Consider the following 15,263-nt stretch of genomic DNA (forward strand, 5'->3'; position numbering starts at 1 on the left):
TGGGGAGACTCATTTATCTCTGCCAGCACAGACAAGCTGAGTTACTGCCTGATCTACAGCTCTGGCAGGGTCATTAATGTGCTGGGTGATGGACAGGGGGAAAGGGAAGCTGTTTCTTGACTTCAGAAAGCTTTTCTTCAAAAGACAGGCACTGAGGGATGAATTAACTGATGTGATGAGCAAAACGTGCCCGTGGGATGTTGTAGATACACACAAATCCTGTGTGACACTTTTCTGGTGGTAGGGGAAGAAAGAGACCTGTACATTCCAAAAGAAACCAGGTGGAGACCAACAAGACTGGGATCACAACAAAGCCCCAAAAAGCACAGGAAAGAAACCTTCCTGACTTATTCTTCATCCAGTGCATCAGAGGCTTTCAGCAATTTGGGAGAAGCCCATGGAGCTCAAAGTGTTTCTTGTTCCTCCTGCTGCCTTGTAATGACTTTCCTGTCATCATGCAGGACATGCAGCCAGGAATTCAGACAGCTTTGGATTCTGCAGATTAGACATCCTGAAAACAGGAATTTCAGGCAAAGCAGATGCACTGCAAGACTCATGGGATGGTTGGACCATAAACACCCCGAAGAGCACAACTACCCTACGGAAAAATTATGGTGCCTGTCAGGAAACAGCTCCTTCTGGGATGATTTAGGGGCTCTTCTAAGTTGTTTCAGACAAAACAAACAAACCAGAACACCCCCACAAGCTTGCTCTGACTCTGCAGAGCAGTCCCTGTGGATTGTAACTCTGTGTGACCATCTCCAGTCCTACCAGCCCTTGATCCACACAGCCCATAAACCATCCTCTGGAAGGACCAACATGTACCCTACACCCCAAGCAGTTCCTGGTTGAAAAGAGCCCATGTGCAGAGCTGTTCTCAGCATTATTTTAGGATTCTCTAAGTTTCCAAGTGGTTTAGCCTTGCCCTGCAAGCTGAGGCACTGTTTGCTTTGTTCTCCATTCCCAAACCTTGCTGTGTCACCTTCCTAAACAATGAAGTCAGAATTTCCTAGACAGCTCAAAGGCTTTAATTACTGGAATAGATGATCTTTCCCAAGGGAAGTTAAGGGTGTCCTTGAACTAAAACCACAGATTCCTGAGGCACTTTCTCTTCCAAGAGCAAAAAGCTTTTATGCAAATATTTTTGAAGGTTTGGGAGGCCTCTTAAGATCAGTCATAATGCCTAGATATTATAAAGATCCACCTGGAGACAGAGGAGCAGAGAATAGTTGGTTGGTGGAGCCAGGCAGATCCTCTAAGAACAAGCATTCCCTGACTGATCTCATGGTGTCTCTCCAGACATTTCATAGAATCATGAAATGGTTTGAATTGGAAGGGACCTTTTAGATCATCTTGTTCCAACCTCTCTGCCACAGGCAGGGACACCTTCCACTCTTCCAGGTTGCTCAGAGCCCCACCCAACCCCGCCTTGGACACTTCCAGGGATGGGGCAGTCACAGCTTCTCTGGACAACCTGTGCCAGGGCTCCCACACCATTCTCACAGGGAAGAATTTCTTCCTAATATCCAATCTAACCCTATTTTCTTTCAGTTAGAAACCATTCCACCTTGTCCTTTCACTCCGTGCCCTTGTCAGACAGAACCCCAGGCTCAAAGAACACCATTTTTTGAACACTTCCAGGGATGGAGACTCCACCACTTCCCTGGGCAGCCTGTTCCAATGCCCGACCACCCTTTCAGTAAAGAATTTTTTGCTAATATCCAATCTAAACCTCCATTGGTGCAACTTGAGGCCATTTCCTCTCATCCTGTCTCTTGTTACCTGGGAGAAGAGACCAACCCTTATCTCACTACAACCTCCTTCCAGGGAACTGTAAAGACACATGAAGTGATGCTGCCACCACCACCACCAAACCTTGGCAACCCTCTCCCTGTTCCTTGTGCCACAGGATATCCCTGTTGTGCACCAGAGCAAGGCAGGTGAGAAATATAAATCTGGTAAACAAGAACATGGAAGCCCACGGATGATCTATCAACTCCCTCTGTCCTGTTCCAGCAGGAGAAAGGAGTAGGAGGCTGGATCCTGCCTGGGTATTCACTTCACCAGGGCTAAGCAGCTAGTAATCACTCCAGATGAATAATACCCTTGGAGGAGAGCCAGAGAATCCCAAATCATTCTCTGATTTCAGCTTTCAATTTACCCAGCCACTGCTCAGCTCATTAATCACACTTGCAGCACCCAACACAACAGAAATTAGTCCCTCGATCTTCTCCCCTCTTGTTTCGTGACATGAGGAGTTGGGGGCAAGAGGAAGAGAAAAGAGATGGAGAGGTGCCACCCACAAATCTCACAGTCACTCAGAGGGGCTGGGATTAATAAATCAAAAATCCATTGTTAATAGTACAAGCTTAAATATCCATCTAAATGCAAATGAATGAACACTCAGGAGTTCTTCCTCTTTTTTTTTTTCCTTTTTTCCCAAGTGCTCTGTTTGACAGCTCCATCTTTGAGGAAGCACATGGTCACCTGCTAATTGTCTGTTCTAATTGCAATTTTACAGTTCAACCTTTCACTGCCCGTGGATTTGAAGTGGCTGTGGCGTGGTTTGGATGGGGTTGAAAGCTCAGGTGGCTGCAGGAACAGGCAGGAGCTCTCATGTGAGGATTGCTTGGAGTTTCCTGCCTTTGTACCTGTTCAGTCACAGGCCTCAAGGGGTTAAATCCAGAGGCTGGTTCACTGGATTCAGGTGGGGTTTGGATCACCAAGATCTGCACCCTCAGGTGGATGACTGGGGATGTGGGGAGGGTCCACCTGGCCAGTCTTGGAGCAGGAACATGGAGAGTGGCAAAAGAGGAAGCTTAAGAGGTACCAGTGTCTTCTGAGCAACACCTTCACAGCCTGGCTTGGGTTGTGCAGGGAATACAGCAATAGAAAGGGAAACGAACCTGTAAATCCATTAAATTTGCCAGAGCTGGGAAATGGGATTTCACAGAATCACAGAATGGTTTGGTTTGGAAGAGACCTCAAAGATCATCTCATTCCAACCCCCTGCTGTGGGTAGGGACACCTTCCACTAGACCAGTTGTTCCAAGCCCCGTCAAAACTGGCCTTAAGCACTTCTAGGGATGGGGCATCCTGAGAGTCACCCACTTGCACAACCGTCTTATGAGACTAATCATGGGAAAACCTCTAATTTAAGGAAGTGAGTGGCAGGAAGGAGAAGATGGGAGCAAAGACAGCAAACACAGAAGTGTGGCTGAACCTCAGCGTTTCTGGCACAGAGTTACCAGTCGTGAGCTCTACCACATACCAGGCAACAGGTCCGGGGTGAAGCCTAAAAATCCTTGCTCCAAGCAGGAAAAAAAATCACCCAAAACTGTGACCCAGAACTGCAAAGCCCTTGACAGCCCCAGAGTGCTGTTCAAGTTCGAGGTGAGCATTCAGGACTAGAGAATAGGATTTGCATAATTTGCCTTTCATTAGACTTTCCCAGGAGTCAGAAGTGGTAGCAAATCAGCTTTAAAATGTTGTGCAAATCAGCTTTAAAATATTGCACAAACAGCTTGGCAGCTCCCGTTGCCAGAGATCACTGGATCAGCTCTAGTTTTGGAACATCCCCCGGCAAAAATCTGCTGACATCAGCATTTAGGACTTTTCAACTGCTTGAGATTGTAAATGTTGATTGGAAATACTTGCAGGAAAGCACACACACACCCCAACACACACACACACACGGGTGTCTCAGCAGCAACATTTGCACAACCAATCTGCTGGGGATTTTGGAATCCATCCTCGAAAACTGAGCCGTGGTGACGGTGCCAAGAAATTGCCTGCTCAGCTCTGAGCTGGGAGCCCGTTCTCTGATGCCATGAGGATGCAAGGATTAAAGACTGAAAGCATTCCCGACATCTTGCACTCCCAGAGGGACAACAGGCAGCCAAACTAGCTGCTAAGCCTTGGGAGCAGGAGTATGGAGCAGCCAGAGCCCCAGGACAAGGAGTGACCTGGCCCAGTGGGTCAGAACTCGATAATCTTTAGGATCCTTTGCAATCCAAACCATTCTGTCATTCCACAAGGCAGAGCTGATTATGGTGAACTGGGCAACGTTTTCCTCCAGATCAATGGCATTCAAAGCTCTCAATCCATGATGAGCACTGGGCAACCTTGCATCTGTCTCCTACCAGGCACTTCCCAGTGCCAGCTCTGACAGATATATGTGCCCACCCTGAGTGCCATCACTGCCCTCAGATCCAGCCACGTGCAAACTGGATTTTGTTCTTTTCATGCTCAGACTACAGCTAATTAAATCCAGCTTGGCAAGGGAACATCTCCATCCTTCTGGACATAACCCTCTCTCCAGGATGCAGAAAGCAAAAACCAACGAGATGTTGCGCAGAGGAGTCCAAATTCTGCCCTTACTTGCCAAAAATTGGATTTGTATACAAGTGCTTTAATTCCATTCCAGCATGGAGAAACAACAGATTTAGGATAGCAGGCCAGCTCCTCCTGAGTCTGCCCACCAATACACAACACTCTGTGCTGACCTACAGCTCTTTGGCACAGAGGTGACAAAATAAAATGCAATTTTATTAATTTCTTGAAGGTTCACCTGCACTCAACAGTCTTCTAATAATGGAATAATTTTCACTACAAGCCAGAGGGACCAGTTCTGCCCTGGGCTCCAACATGGGTGTGATTTCACAAGCAGGGAGACCCTCTGGGTTCTTCAGCTTTGTTTGGATCCACTCATAGGTGCAAAATTTATCACAGGTCATCAAGAAGGGTGAGCTGCCTGCAAATATGTTGCCCGCCTATGTGTGCATATGCTACTTAATGGAGCATAAAAGGAGAAGAATGGAATCATTTTTCAGGTGCTGCAGATAATGTTAATAAATAATAATAATAAATGCAGAGGTAGGTGCCAAACGTGAGAGATCTCAAGGAGAGAAAGAGACTGCAGGCAGAAAAGAAGCCAGGTTGGTCTTCAAACTGAGACACAAAAGTCAATGAAGTAAAACCACCATTAAATCAAACACTTTGTATCCTTGTCAAGTTCACTCAGGATTTAAGAGCTCACTTCCAGAATGTTGGTTTTGGTTTTGTTGCTTTTTTTTCTAAGATGCACATTCTTTGACAACTACTTCCAATATAGAATTTATGGCCCTGACTCTTTCTGGTAACCTGGGATTTCTTTTTTTTTTTTCCTGCTGACTACAATCACATCAGTCCAAACCTCCTGAATAGCACCAGTCATCACAGAAATCCTGGAAAATCCCAGAAAAAAAATCAATTTATCGTATCACAGCAGCACAACATGAAGTTCATAGCACCTGAACTTCACCACCACAGGCCAGATTTGCAACAGTGGCCTCTGATTTTGCATTACTCTCCTTATGGTGTCTGATTTAGGGTGAGCACTGCAGAGAGCCAAGCACTGCTATGCCAAACCCAATCTGAACAACCCCACAGCCCTGGGTCTCAATTCATGCATCCTTTATATGGGAAAATCCCAAATCGGAAGAATTAAAATAAGAGAGAACTTCTGCAAAATGTAGACCGAGGTCCAAAGCATCAAATCAAATGCAAACACTCCTCTCTTTGAGCAGCAACATGAACATCTCTGCTTGAACCCTGGAGGGTTTCCCTGGTACAAGAACATGATGTTTTCAGCACACAGGGCCCTTCATGAACTATTCTGAACACACCTGACTGCAGATCTTTAAATGTAAGACCCAGCTCAACTGGCACTAAAAGAGAAGTCAGTCAGAAGTGGTGCACAGGTGAAGGAAGAAATACTCCCCACCAGGGCAAAGAGAAAACGGAGTGGAGGGAGCAAGGACTGAGACAGACTGACACATCACTGCTAAAATTGTGATGATTTCACCTAAAAAGCAAACAGACCCATGAGAATAAAGAGAAACCCACAGAACTCACCCATCATTTTCATCCCAGAGGATGCAGGTCTGGTTGGTGGTTCCCTGCCGGGAGACAAGAGAGGGGAAAAAAAGAAACAAATCATGTCATGCTGTTTGTGGGGTATGTGATTAGAATGAAATATGTGGCACATATCCCACTGTACAACAACTTCCACTACCCTAAACTTGGTGTGGCTGGGATGCACCAGATGGGCAGTTGTGGATCTCAGTCCTCTGAATGGATTCTTTCACCCTGGGCTTGAAAAGCAAGGCCAAAATGTGCCTCAGTTTGTTCCACATCACCATCCCTGCAGGAGGATTTGACTCTGCATATTTCCTGACTCACCCTACTGATGTTCTTCCTTATTCTTCCCATCAAACAGAATCCTTCTGCTGCTCCCTTCTGGAAAGTGGATCAAATACAGCCTGTGCTTTTGTGGGACACGGTGCTGGGAAGAACCAAAGCCCCGCAGGAGTGGGTCAGGTGTGCTTGAAGCCCCCTGGAAGGGTTTATCACTGACTCTAGCTGTCTTAGACCCCTTTGGAAAACCCTTCCAGGAAGAGTCCAAAGCAAAGACACGACGGATCTAATATTCATGTTGTAGAGCCTCAGGAGGACATCTAAGACCCACAGCAAGAACAGGCCGTGGGGTATGTAACTGTCCATCCCATACATCTGCTTAGGGTTGAGCAGAGGAGCCTGGAGGGGATTTTAGACTGCCTTTGGAAGCACTGAGCACAACAGTAATATTCCTGTCTCCACTATTAATGGAAAAAAACCTTCCCCTCTTCTTTCCCTCCTCAAAGAAGATTGTTGTTGCAACATTTTTTTTTAATGAGCACACAAATTATCCTTCCACGATTTCCCACAATGAAATGGTGTGAATTTGGGACCAGTATGCCCATGTTCCCTGTGCCAGCTGTGCTGTCACCCTCCTGCTGCCCTGGCAGTGCCTGAGCAAGGAGCACAGAGTAGGGGAGGTTTGGAAGGTTGATCCATATAATCCTCCCTGGCGGCGATCAACAACAGGACACCAATGAGAGGGTGGCAGTGGAGGACCTCAGCAGTATTTAGGGAGATTGAAGGGTCCTGCACCAGCAAAGAGATCTCAGGAGCCCAGAAAAACCACCTCCTTCCTTGCACCAACACATTCATGCTCTGCAGAAGCAAACACAGCTGTGGGATGCTGCAGTCCCAGGAAATACTTACGTTGTACAGGTGGGAGAATTCAATTTCCAAAGGGGTGAGGAGGGAGCGAGGAAATGGCTTCACAGTCACCGAGATGACTTTGGAGTTCAGAACAGTGCTGTTCCTGGGGAGAAGAGGGGAAAGAGATGCTTTAAAGAGGATTTTTTGTGGAGCACAAAATCCACACATCCGTCACTGGTGGTACAAGGTTTGGTGTACACAGTGAAGAAGGAATTGACTCCATTACTTTAAAATGCTGTGAAAAGATACTTGTTGCTGATGGAGCCACTTCTCAGCCCCTTGAGCTCCCCTCATGGCCACTAGACATCTATTCCTCCATGAATCAGTCACTTTATGAACCTCAATGACTCCCTAAATCCATTGGAATTATAGACTGTATATATCCCAGTAATAAAATAGTCCTGGACCCATTTTCTATCCCTCACATGAGGAAACAGAGCTCATTTGGACTACAATGATCCTTGTGGGCCCTTTCCAACTAGAGATATTCTATTATTTCATGCACTTTCAAAACAAAACCTCTGTTTTCCCTCTCAAAGGCTGGTTTGGTTGCCTTTACAGCATATCCATGGGGCACCACATCCCTGGAAGTGTTCAAGGCCAGGTTGGATGGAACTCTGAGCAACCTGGTCTAGTGGAAGGTGTCCCTGTCCATAGCAGGGGGGTTGAAATGAGATGAGCTTTAGGGTCCTTCCAACCCAGGCCATTCTGTGATTCCATGATCCTGTCTGGAGACACTGGTGTGTATCTCTACTCCTTGAGGATCAAAAGCAGATGGAAAAAGGCCAAACCTTTCAAGTAAACGTTGAAATGTCTGTGCCCAGGCAAAATATTGTATTAAATCTGGCAGCCTGAGGGGGTTTGGCTGTTGGAAGAAGCAATAAGTGAGGAGATATCTCCCATGCCTGTGCTCCTGCTTCTTGGAAAGCCAAACTCTTTGCAGGCGCTTCCCTGGACACTGAACATGTAAATATACAGGTTTTCCTGGTGTTTCTGCAGATTATTGGTGTTTAAATAAGCAAAAGGTCCCCACTGTCAGCAGCCAAAAACTCTGCCATGAAGGAATTGGTGGTAGCTGAGCATCAGGCTGCTCCCAGCCCCTCGTGGCACCCATGGGCAAGGGAAAATTTTCCCTATCCAAACCTCCACCAACTTGACAGGTACTAATAAAATCTTACACTTTTCTTTCTGGCTTTTATATTTCTTTTTACAAAGGAATTAGGTGGGAAAGATTTGTACTTGCTTAACAGCAATAATAATAAAAAGAAGGTTTAAAAGAAGGTTTAAACAAAGGTTTAAAAAAACCCACTTGGAATTGTCCATGGATGTGTAAGTGGATGCTCAGAAAGCCACTATTCCACCAACACTAGAGGGAACAATAGCACTGGTTTAACAGGGTAAAGAGGAAAAATAATAATATATTTTCCTTAAAAAAATGAAGTAAAAAAGCACAACTGTCCGCCTACAAAGGAAAAGAGTAAGTCAATGGGAGCAGCAGCTGTAAGAAGCTAAAAACAAGATGTGCTGAAAGGTAGCCACCAGTGCATGTCTTCATTAGTAGCTGTGTCTGTGAGGGTCAGCTCTTGGTTCAGTGTTGCTGAATATTTGGACAAGCAACACAGATGAGACCAAAACATCCTTTTGAAGGCCGAGGACCAGGTGAGAATCGATGCAGCAAAACAAAAGCAGAAAGAGCATTTGATTTTTCAGCATGGGAAGCTGTAGGAACACAGAGTTCACTGGTGTGGTGAAGATTGATTAAGGGCCAAGTGGTCACAGCTCAACCAGGAGTTGAAGGTGGCTTGTGGAAAGTTGCAGAACAACTTTTTACATGGGCAGACAGTGATGGGACAAGGGGGAATGGTCTTAAACTAGAAGAGGAGAGATTTAGATCAGATGTAAGGAAGAAATTCTTCCCTGGGAGGGTGGTGAGGCCCTGGCACAGGTGTCCAGAGAAACTGTGGCTGCCCCATCTCTGGAAGTGTTCAATGCCAGGTTGGACAGGGCTTGGAGCAACCTGGGCTAGTGGAAGGTGTCCCTGCCCATGGCAGGGGGTTGGAATGAGATGGTCTTTTAGGTTCCTTCCACTGACATGAAGCAGAGATCTGCTCCATGCACTCCTCCTTGTCAGGATTCCACTGTACTGTCTGGTTCAATTCCACTTTGAGATGAGGAAACATCTCAGGGAGACCAAAGCAGAGACAGAAAATTGATCCAGGTGCTGGAAAACCAGACAAAAGTTTCCTGTTGAAAGGCATGTCTGACGGTCTGTTATGTGTGAGGGCCTTTTCAGTCACCAGGCCCAATGCCTGGAAGTGAAAATCAGACAAATTCAGCCTTAAAATGAGAGCCAGGCTCCCAGCAGAGAAGGTAATTAAGCATCTGAGCAGCTTTCCGGGGGAGGAGAAGGACTCAGTGTCACGGGGAATCTTTCAGGAGGAAGATGAGTCGTTATTCCTGAAAGTACATTGCAGCTCAGCTTCTGGGAGGAAAACAAGACACATGGAGATGTGGCTTGAACAGGAGCTCAGAGGGCTCCTGAGTGGCTGTAAAGAGTGTGCAAACAGCTGTAAACACCCTGCTGAGCACACTGGGCTGGAAGGTGCCAGGCTGGTTGTTCTCCCATGTCCTCTGCAGCACTGTCCAGCTGGGACTGAGCTCTGCTCACCTCCCTGCCTTGAAAAATCAGGTTTTGTGTGTGCCCCATCTCCACTGTCACAGCTGCCAAGATCCACAGGGCTCTCTGGATCCGAGGGGACAGAGTAATGTGTGAGTCAGAGAAGGCATTGCTGCCTGGGGGAGGTAAATTGGGACAATTAGGAACAGCTCAGCTGGTGCTGTTCACTGAGTTAAATCTCCTTTTTTTTTTCCTTTGAGGAAAAATCACTCTGCATTGAATCAGTGTGGTCAAACCCAGGATCTGGGTTCATGTTACTTATGTGTACCCAGGAATAGCTGCTCTCCTCTTGTGGTCAGAAACATTTTTTACCCATAGGCAGCTACATGGCTGTTTAATGACATTCTCCTTTTCAGTGCTGTGTCCATTTGCACAGCAGTGAAGTAAGAGGTACTTTGCTGCTGCTTTTATTTCTCCTTTTTTTCTTTTTTTTTTTTTTTTTTTTTCCTTTGACTCTCCACAGGTGATTCAAGACTCCTGATTTTTTTTTAAAGAGGGACTGTCCTTTAATTAAGGAACATCTTAAATCAGCTCTCCTGTGGGAATGCTGCTCGGAGGCTGTGGCTGCTGCAGCTGCTGGTTATCAGAGCTCATTCCCTGCTTGGCCAGAGAAAGCTGAAATACTGCTGGATCATTTGAGCCAATGATGTTTATTGCCCTTCTGATCTAATTCCCACTGCTGTAATGGAAGATATTACAGAATACAGTTGGCTGACTTGCTAATTCCTCCCTGCACTCACTTGGAGCTCTTTTGCCATTGCCAGCGCTAAATCTGGAGGTATTTAAATGATTATCGGTGAGGAGAGATGCCCTGGTGTTTATGGTAAATGGGCTCACGCTAATCAGTGCAGAACAGATTCAGAAGGTGCCTTAGGATGCTTAATTTACTGCCTCAGTACCGGTCTCGGAAAAAAAAATAAAAGAGCGAGGAAAAAAAAGGGAGAGAAGGGAAGGGAAGGAAGGGGAGCGTAGAACACAAAAGCTTCGGTGCCCGAGGCAGTTTGCAGCGGCCGGGAACAGGGCAGACATGTGCAGCCAGGCGTGCTGCTGCTGCTCTCCTCCCGAGCCTGTCTCTGCTGTGATGCTCTCGAGGGCTCAGCCTGGTTTGGCAGCTCTCCGGGAGCTCGGGAGGATCGAGGCAGCTGAGCATCCATCCCCCGTCTGTCCCCCCCCCCCCCCCCCCCCAAATCCCTCGTGTGAGAATCCGTGCCCGGAGGGCAAAGGGCGGCAGGCAGGGATGAAGCAGCAGCCCTGTGCCTCCCCTCCTATCCGGGGTGCCCGTGGGTGGGGAAAACCTTCCTGCTCTTCCAGCACGTGGTGCCTGCAAGGCATGAGCCCGTCCCCACCTGAACGCGCAGCATCAGCCCGTGAGGGGCAAAATATTCTCACTGTCTCGTTGCTCCCCAGTGACCTTCGCTTTTTCCCTGGAAACCCGGGGCTCTGCGGCCAGAGGGATCAGCAGGAAAGCCTTCCCACCCTCCCCAGGCAGCCCCTCTTACCTCTGGAGGGAGAGGATGTTGCCCACGTTCCGGTACAGCACAGTCCCCACCACGAAGACGGAGGAGTCGTCCGACACTGCAGGACACCAGAGGGAAGGGAAGAAGACAATGGCACTGAGACAATCGGGGTGACAGCTGTCCCCATGGGACACCCAGGTGCAGGATTTGGCCTCTGTTGGGGCATGGCCAATGCCAGAGTGGCTGTGGTGGGATGCAGTGCCTGCTGTCACCACACTGGGTCTCCATCGGTCCCCAGAGAGGGCTCAGCGCCTTCGGGGTGACCCGGCATCCACCCTCACACAAGGCTCACTCATCCCAGACGACCAGCCCGCTGCTCTCCCCCATTCAGAAACCCTCTGACAGCACCACAGCAGGCGGATCTGCAGGGTGGAAAGGTCTCCTGCAGCCACCTCGAGGCGTTTGGACCCATCCATAGTCATCAAGCCTTCAGAGGGAAGAGCCGCGCTCGGGCCGACAAGGGCAGCGAGAAGGGGAGTTGTCCCACTGCGCCTCGTCTGACCCCAAAACTCATGTGCTGCCTCGAAACCATGGTCCCAGATGAGCCTCTGAATCATCTGTGTGACCTCTGGGCACATCACTTGACCTCCTCCTCCTTTCCCTTTTCCTCCTCCTCCTCCTCCTCCGCTGCCTTGCAGGGCCCAGCTGCAAAAAGCAAGAGCTCCCCTGATAAACCCCAAGCAGCAGAGGCAGCCCTGCAGATGGGTTTTTGGGGGAGAAAAAGGAAGTGGACAGGTGAAAAGTAACGCTGAGGAAGCCTGGGGAAGGGCCCTCAGCTGGGGCTTCTCTCATGCCTTGTACTGAGGTTGAGTTTGCTCCATCAGTGCAGGGCAGGCAAAACTCTGCGTGTTCCTGTTTCACATCATCAGACTGGGCTCACAGGGGATAACTGGTGAACACATAACTGGGAGAGACTGACAGACAGGCTTGCAAGGCAATTGTATCACCCAACTGCACAAATCAGCGTTGGCCCACCAAAATCAGCTCCCAGTAGTGAGGGAGTTTGGTTCTGGTCTCATGAAGCTCCCCGTCTCCATCACTTTGCTCAGGGTAGTTATTCCTACTCCCTGCAGCTGAAGGGAAGTGAGGATCAAAGCTAAAAGAGGTGCATCTCCACTGTAATCACTAAACAAACCTTTGAAAAATATACCACCAGCACAAGATACTGAACAAAACAGAGGCAGAAGAGCCCTGGGTGGTAGTCAGGAAACTATGGAGAGGTAAGCACTGATGGGAAGTCATTTCTTCAGGGTGGATGTCACCTTTTGTTTGCACAGTCACTGCAGCTTGGGGGCCCCAGAGCAGCTCTGTGTGAGGATGCTTCTAATAGAAATCTGGAAAACAGCAGCATGAGGAACTGGATGCTTTTAGGACAGCCCTCAGCCTCAGAGCAGGATCAGCTCTGTCTGTGCCTGGTGCCAGCAGTTTGTCCAAAGCTTTCCAAAGGCGAAGGTACCACAACACACAAACGGTGATAACCCTTCCAACACACTCCAGCTTCTCCCAGGGAGATCACGGTGTCTCCAAGGCACAATAAAACAGAAGGAGAGCTTCACATGATCCTTTCTCTGACAGTGACTCACTGTTTACCTTTGGGGGTGTCACTTAACAGTTCCTGGCCTCAGATTTCCCAAGTAGAAATGATGGCTGATTCCATTCCCAGTAGGGAAGCCCAAGACAAGAGGCCCTGGTGTGACAACAAGAGTCCAAAGGTTTTCTGGTAGCAACAACTCACGGTCTCCATCCTCTGTCCCAAGGAAGGACAGCAGAGCCTGATGCAGCAGCCAACAGTTTGCCCCCTCAAAACCATGAGTGCCAGAAGTAAATCCCACCATTTCCCAGAAATTAGCCCAACTTGGGGTCCTGCTTTTGAAAACTCAGGGCTCGATTCTGCAAAATTTCGAGTCTATCTGCCAAAAGATGAGCGCCTGAAGTGTGTTGGTTCCTGGGACTTCACCTGGATGCCCCAGCAGAGCATCCCAGAACCTTTCAGGTTCCTTCTGGAGCTGGTAGTGAGGCTGATGCACCCAGAGGTCCCACCTCTACACTGTGGCTCATATCCATGCCCTGCTGTGGAGCCAGTGACCTCAGGGAAAATTGCCTCTGAATTTCCTCTCTGTGGGCAGGAAGTTTCACACAGCAACCATAAACCCCAAATCTAGCAAACCTTGTCCATGCAGCAGACCCTGACCTCAGTCTGATGTGTTGACCACCATCTACTTACCCTTAGATGGTCGTCTCAGGTCTGGATCCAGTCTTGGGGGGGCATCTAAATCATTGTTTGTCTATTTTTGCCACTCATTTAGGACAAGATATACACCCACATCCAGGCACTGAGCCTGCTCCTGAACTTTTGCAAGGAGTTTAAGTTGAAGTCTTGATCAGGCCATATCTGAGAGCCTTGTTTACACCCATCAGTGCTTTTGATGTCCAAGCATTTGTGAGCAAATCCAGCTGAGCTGGAAGGGGGATTTGAAGACCGGCCAAATGGAAGGAACCACTTGGAAAATGAAGAAGGAATTTTCTGTTGGAGTGCCCTGGCTGTGCTGCCTACCTGAGAGTCCTGAAGACAGGATGCTCTTGGAGACAGTGACCTTGTCCTCTGAGTTCTTGGCCCAGTCCACCATGCCCCTCCAGCCTTTCATGGGGAAGGTGATGTCGGTCGCTGCGTTCGCAGGCAGTTTGTGAATGCCGAGGACTAGAGAGGAGCAAGAGATAAAACCAGTCAACAAACCAGCTTCAATAAACTCACCTGTGCTGAAAATACCATTGGAAGCAATTCTGGGAAACCAGATAGCAGAGAGACTGGATCTTGAGAGCTGTAGGAGTGATGCTCTCCTCAGGTGATGCTTAGGCATGAAAGAAGATGACACTGTTTGGGCTTCATAGGAAAGGCCCTGCCTGCACTAAACCTGGCAGAAGAGAGGTCAGGCTGCTCCAGCATCTTGTCTCCAGGAGTAGCCAAAAGCAGTTGTTAAAAAGAAGTGTGAGAAAGAACAGAGCAAGACATCTCTTGGTCTGTCCTCCCAGCAATGAGCAGGACTTCCTCAGCCAGTGGCTGTATCCAGATCATCAACTTTAACAGCCACCAATGGGCATCTCTTTTGTGCACTTTCCTAATCCCATCATGAACCCATCTGCACTTTTTGGCTTCTGCAGCATCCTCTGGCAACAAGTTCCCCGCCGAGGTTGTGCACACAGGATAAATCACACACTGCCTGCTGTTTGCTTGCTGCCTCATCACTCCACTGGCTGCTGTGCAGCTCTCGTGTTCAAAAAACAAAAGGAAGAGACTCACTCTGCCCAGTTTGCCTGTTCTCCATTCATAGTTCTATAGATATCTCTTAGATATCTCTCCATGGACATCTCTTGTTCAGGGTGAAATCCTAACTTACTTGGAGAAAAGCCACCTCGTATTTACGACCATCCCTGTCTTTCCCAGGACCTTTTAATGCTGCACCACCTGCTGCCTCCCCTCTTTCCCTCCCCACAGCCCAGGTTACACATATTACACAGTAATTAACAGCTCCATGGGCTCTCTATCCGACGTGGGGAGTGCAAATCCACTCACCCAGATTGTCTGTCACTTGGTAGGAATCCCGGAAATCCTTCATGCGGAAGCCGATGACATCAATGAAATCCTCCACGAGCCTGAACAGCTCCTTGGCATTTGGCCCTATCTGCAAAGAGAGGGACAATATTTAGTAGATCAGACACTAATGAGTACAGCAGGAGTTTCTCTGTGGGCAAAGATTCCTGCCCTCACACGTGAACTGGAAGCATATGTTGGATATAATGGAATATCAGGGAGCTGGGAAGAATGAGGAGTGAGAAATCCTAAAAGGAGGCCTAGAAATAGGGGCAAGAAATAATAATATGACATTCAGATTGGTAAAACTAGGGTTGGAGGGCAATGTTTTAAAGCAAACAGAAGTATCTGAGATCGTCTGGAGCAGAAGACAATCTACACATTTACTTCCATA

General features: G+C 48.1%; 1 protein-coding gene across 11 annotated transcripts in view; it reads right to left on the reverse strand.

Annotated features, from left to right (window-relative positions):
- Positions 1-15,263, reverse strand: part of ADGRB1 (adhesion G protein-coupled receptor B1) — a 292,967-nt gene that overhangs the window by 119,076 nt on the left and 158,628 nt on the right. For all 11 annotated transcript variants that reach the window (XM_027698585.1, XM_027698589.1, XM_027698588.1 and 8 more), the window contains 5 exons: positions 14,852-14,960; positions 13,835-13,978; positions 11,263-11,338; positions 7,087-7,189; positions 5,896-5,939 (listed from right to left, as the gene is read on the reverse strand). In XM_027698585.1, the coding sequence (XP_027554386.1) occupies positions 5,896-5,939; positions 7,087-7,189; positions 11,263-11,338; positions 13,835-13,978; positions 14,852-14,960 (476 nt within the window). The remainder of the gene's footprint in view (positions 1-5,895; positions 5,940-7,086; positions 7,190-11,262; positions 11,339-13,834; positions 13,979-14,851; positions 14,961-15,263) is intronic.

This window comes from Neopelma chrysocephalum, unplaced genomic scaffold (genome assembly GCF_003984885.1).
Source record: "Neopelma chrysocephalum unplaced genomic scaffold, ASM398488v2 Primary Assembly neopelma1_129, whole genome shotgun sequence".
NCBI lineage: Eukaryota > Metazoa > Chordata > Aves > Passeriformes > Pipridae > Neopelma > Neopelma chrysocephalum.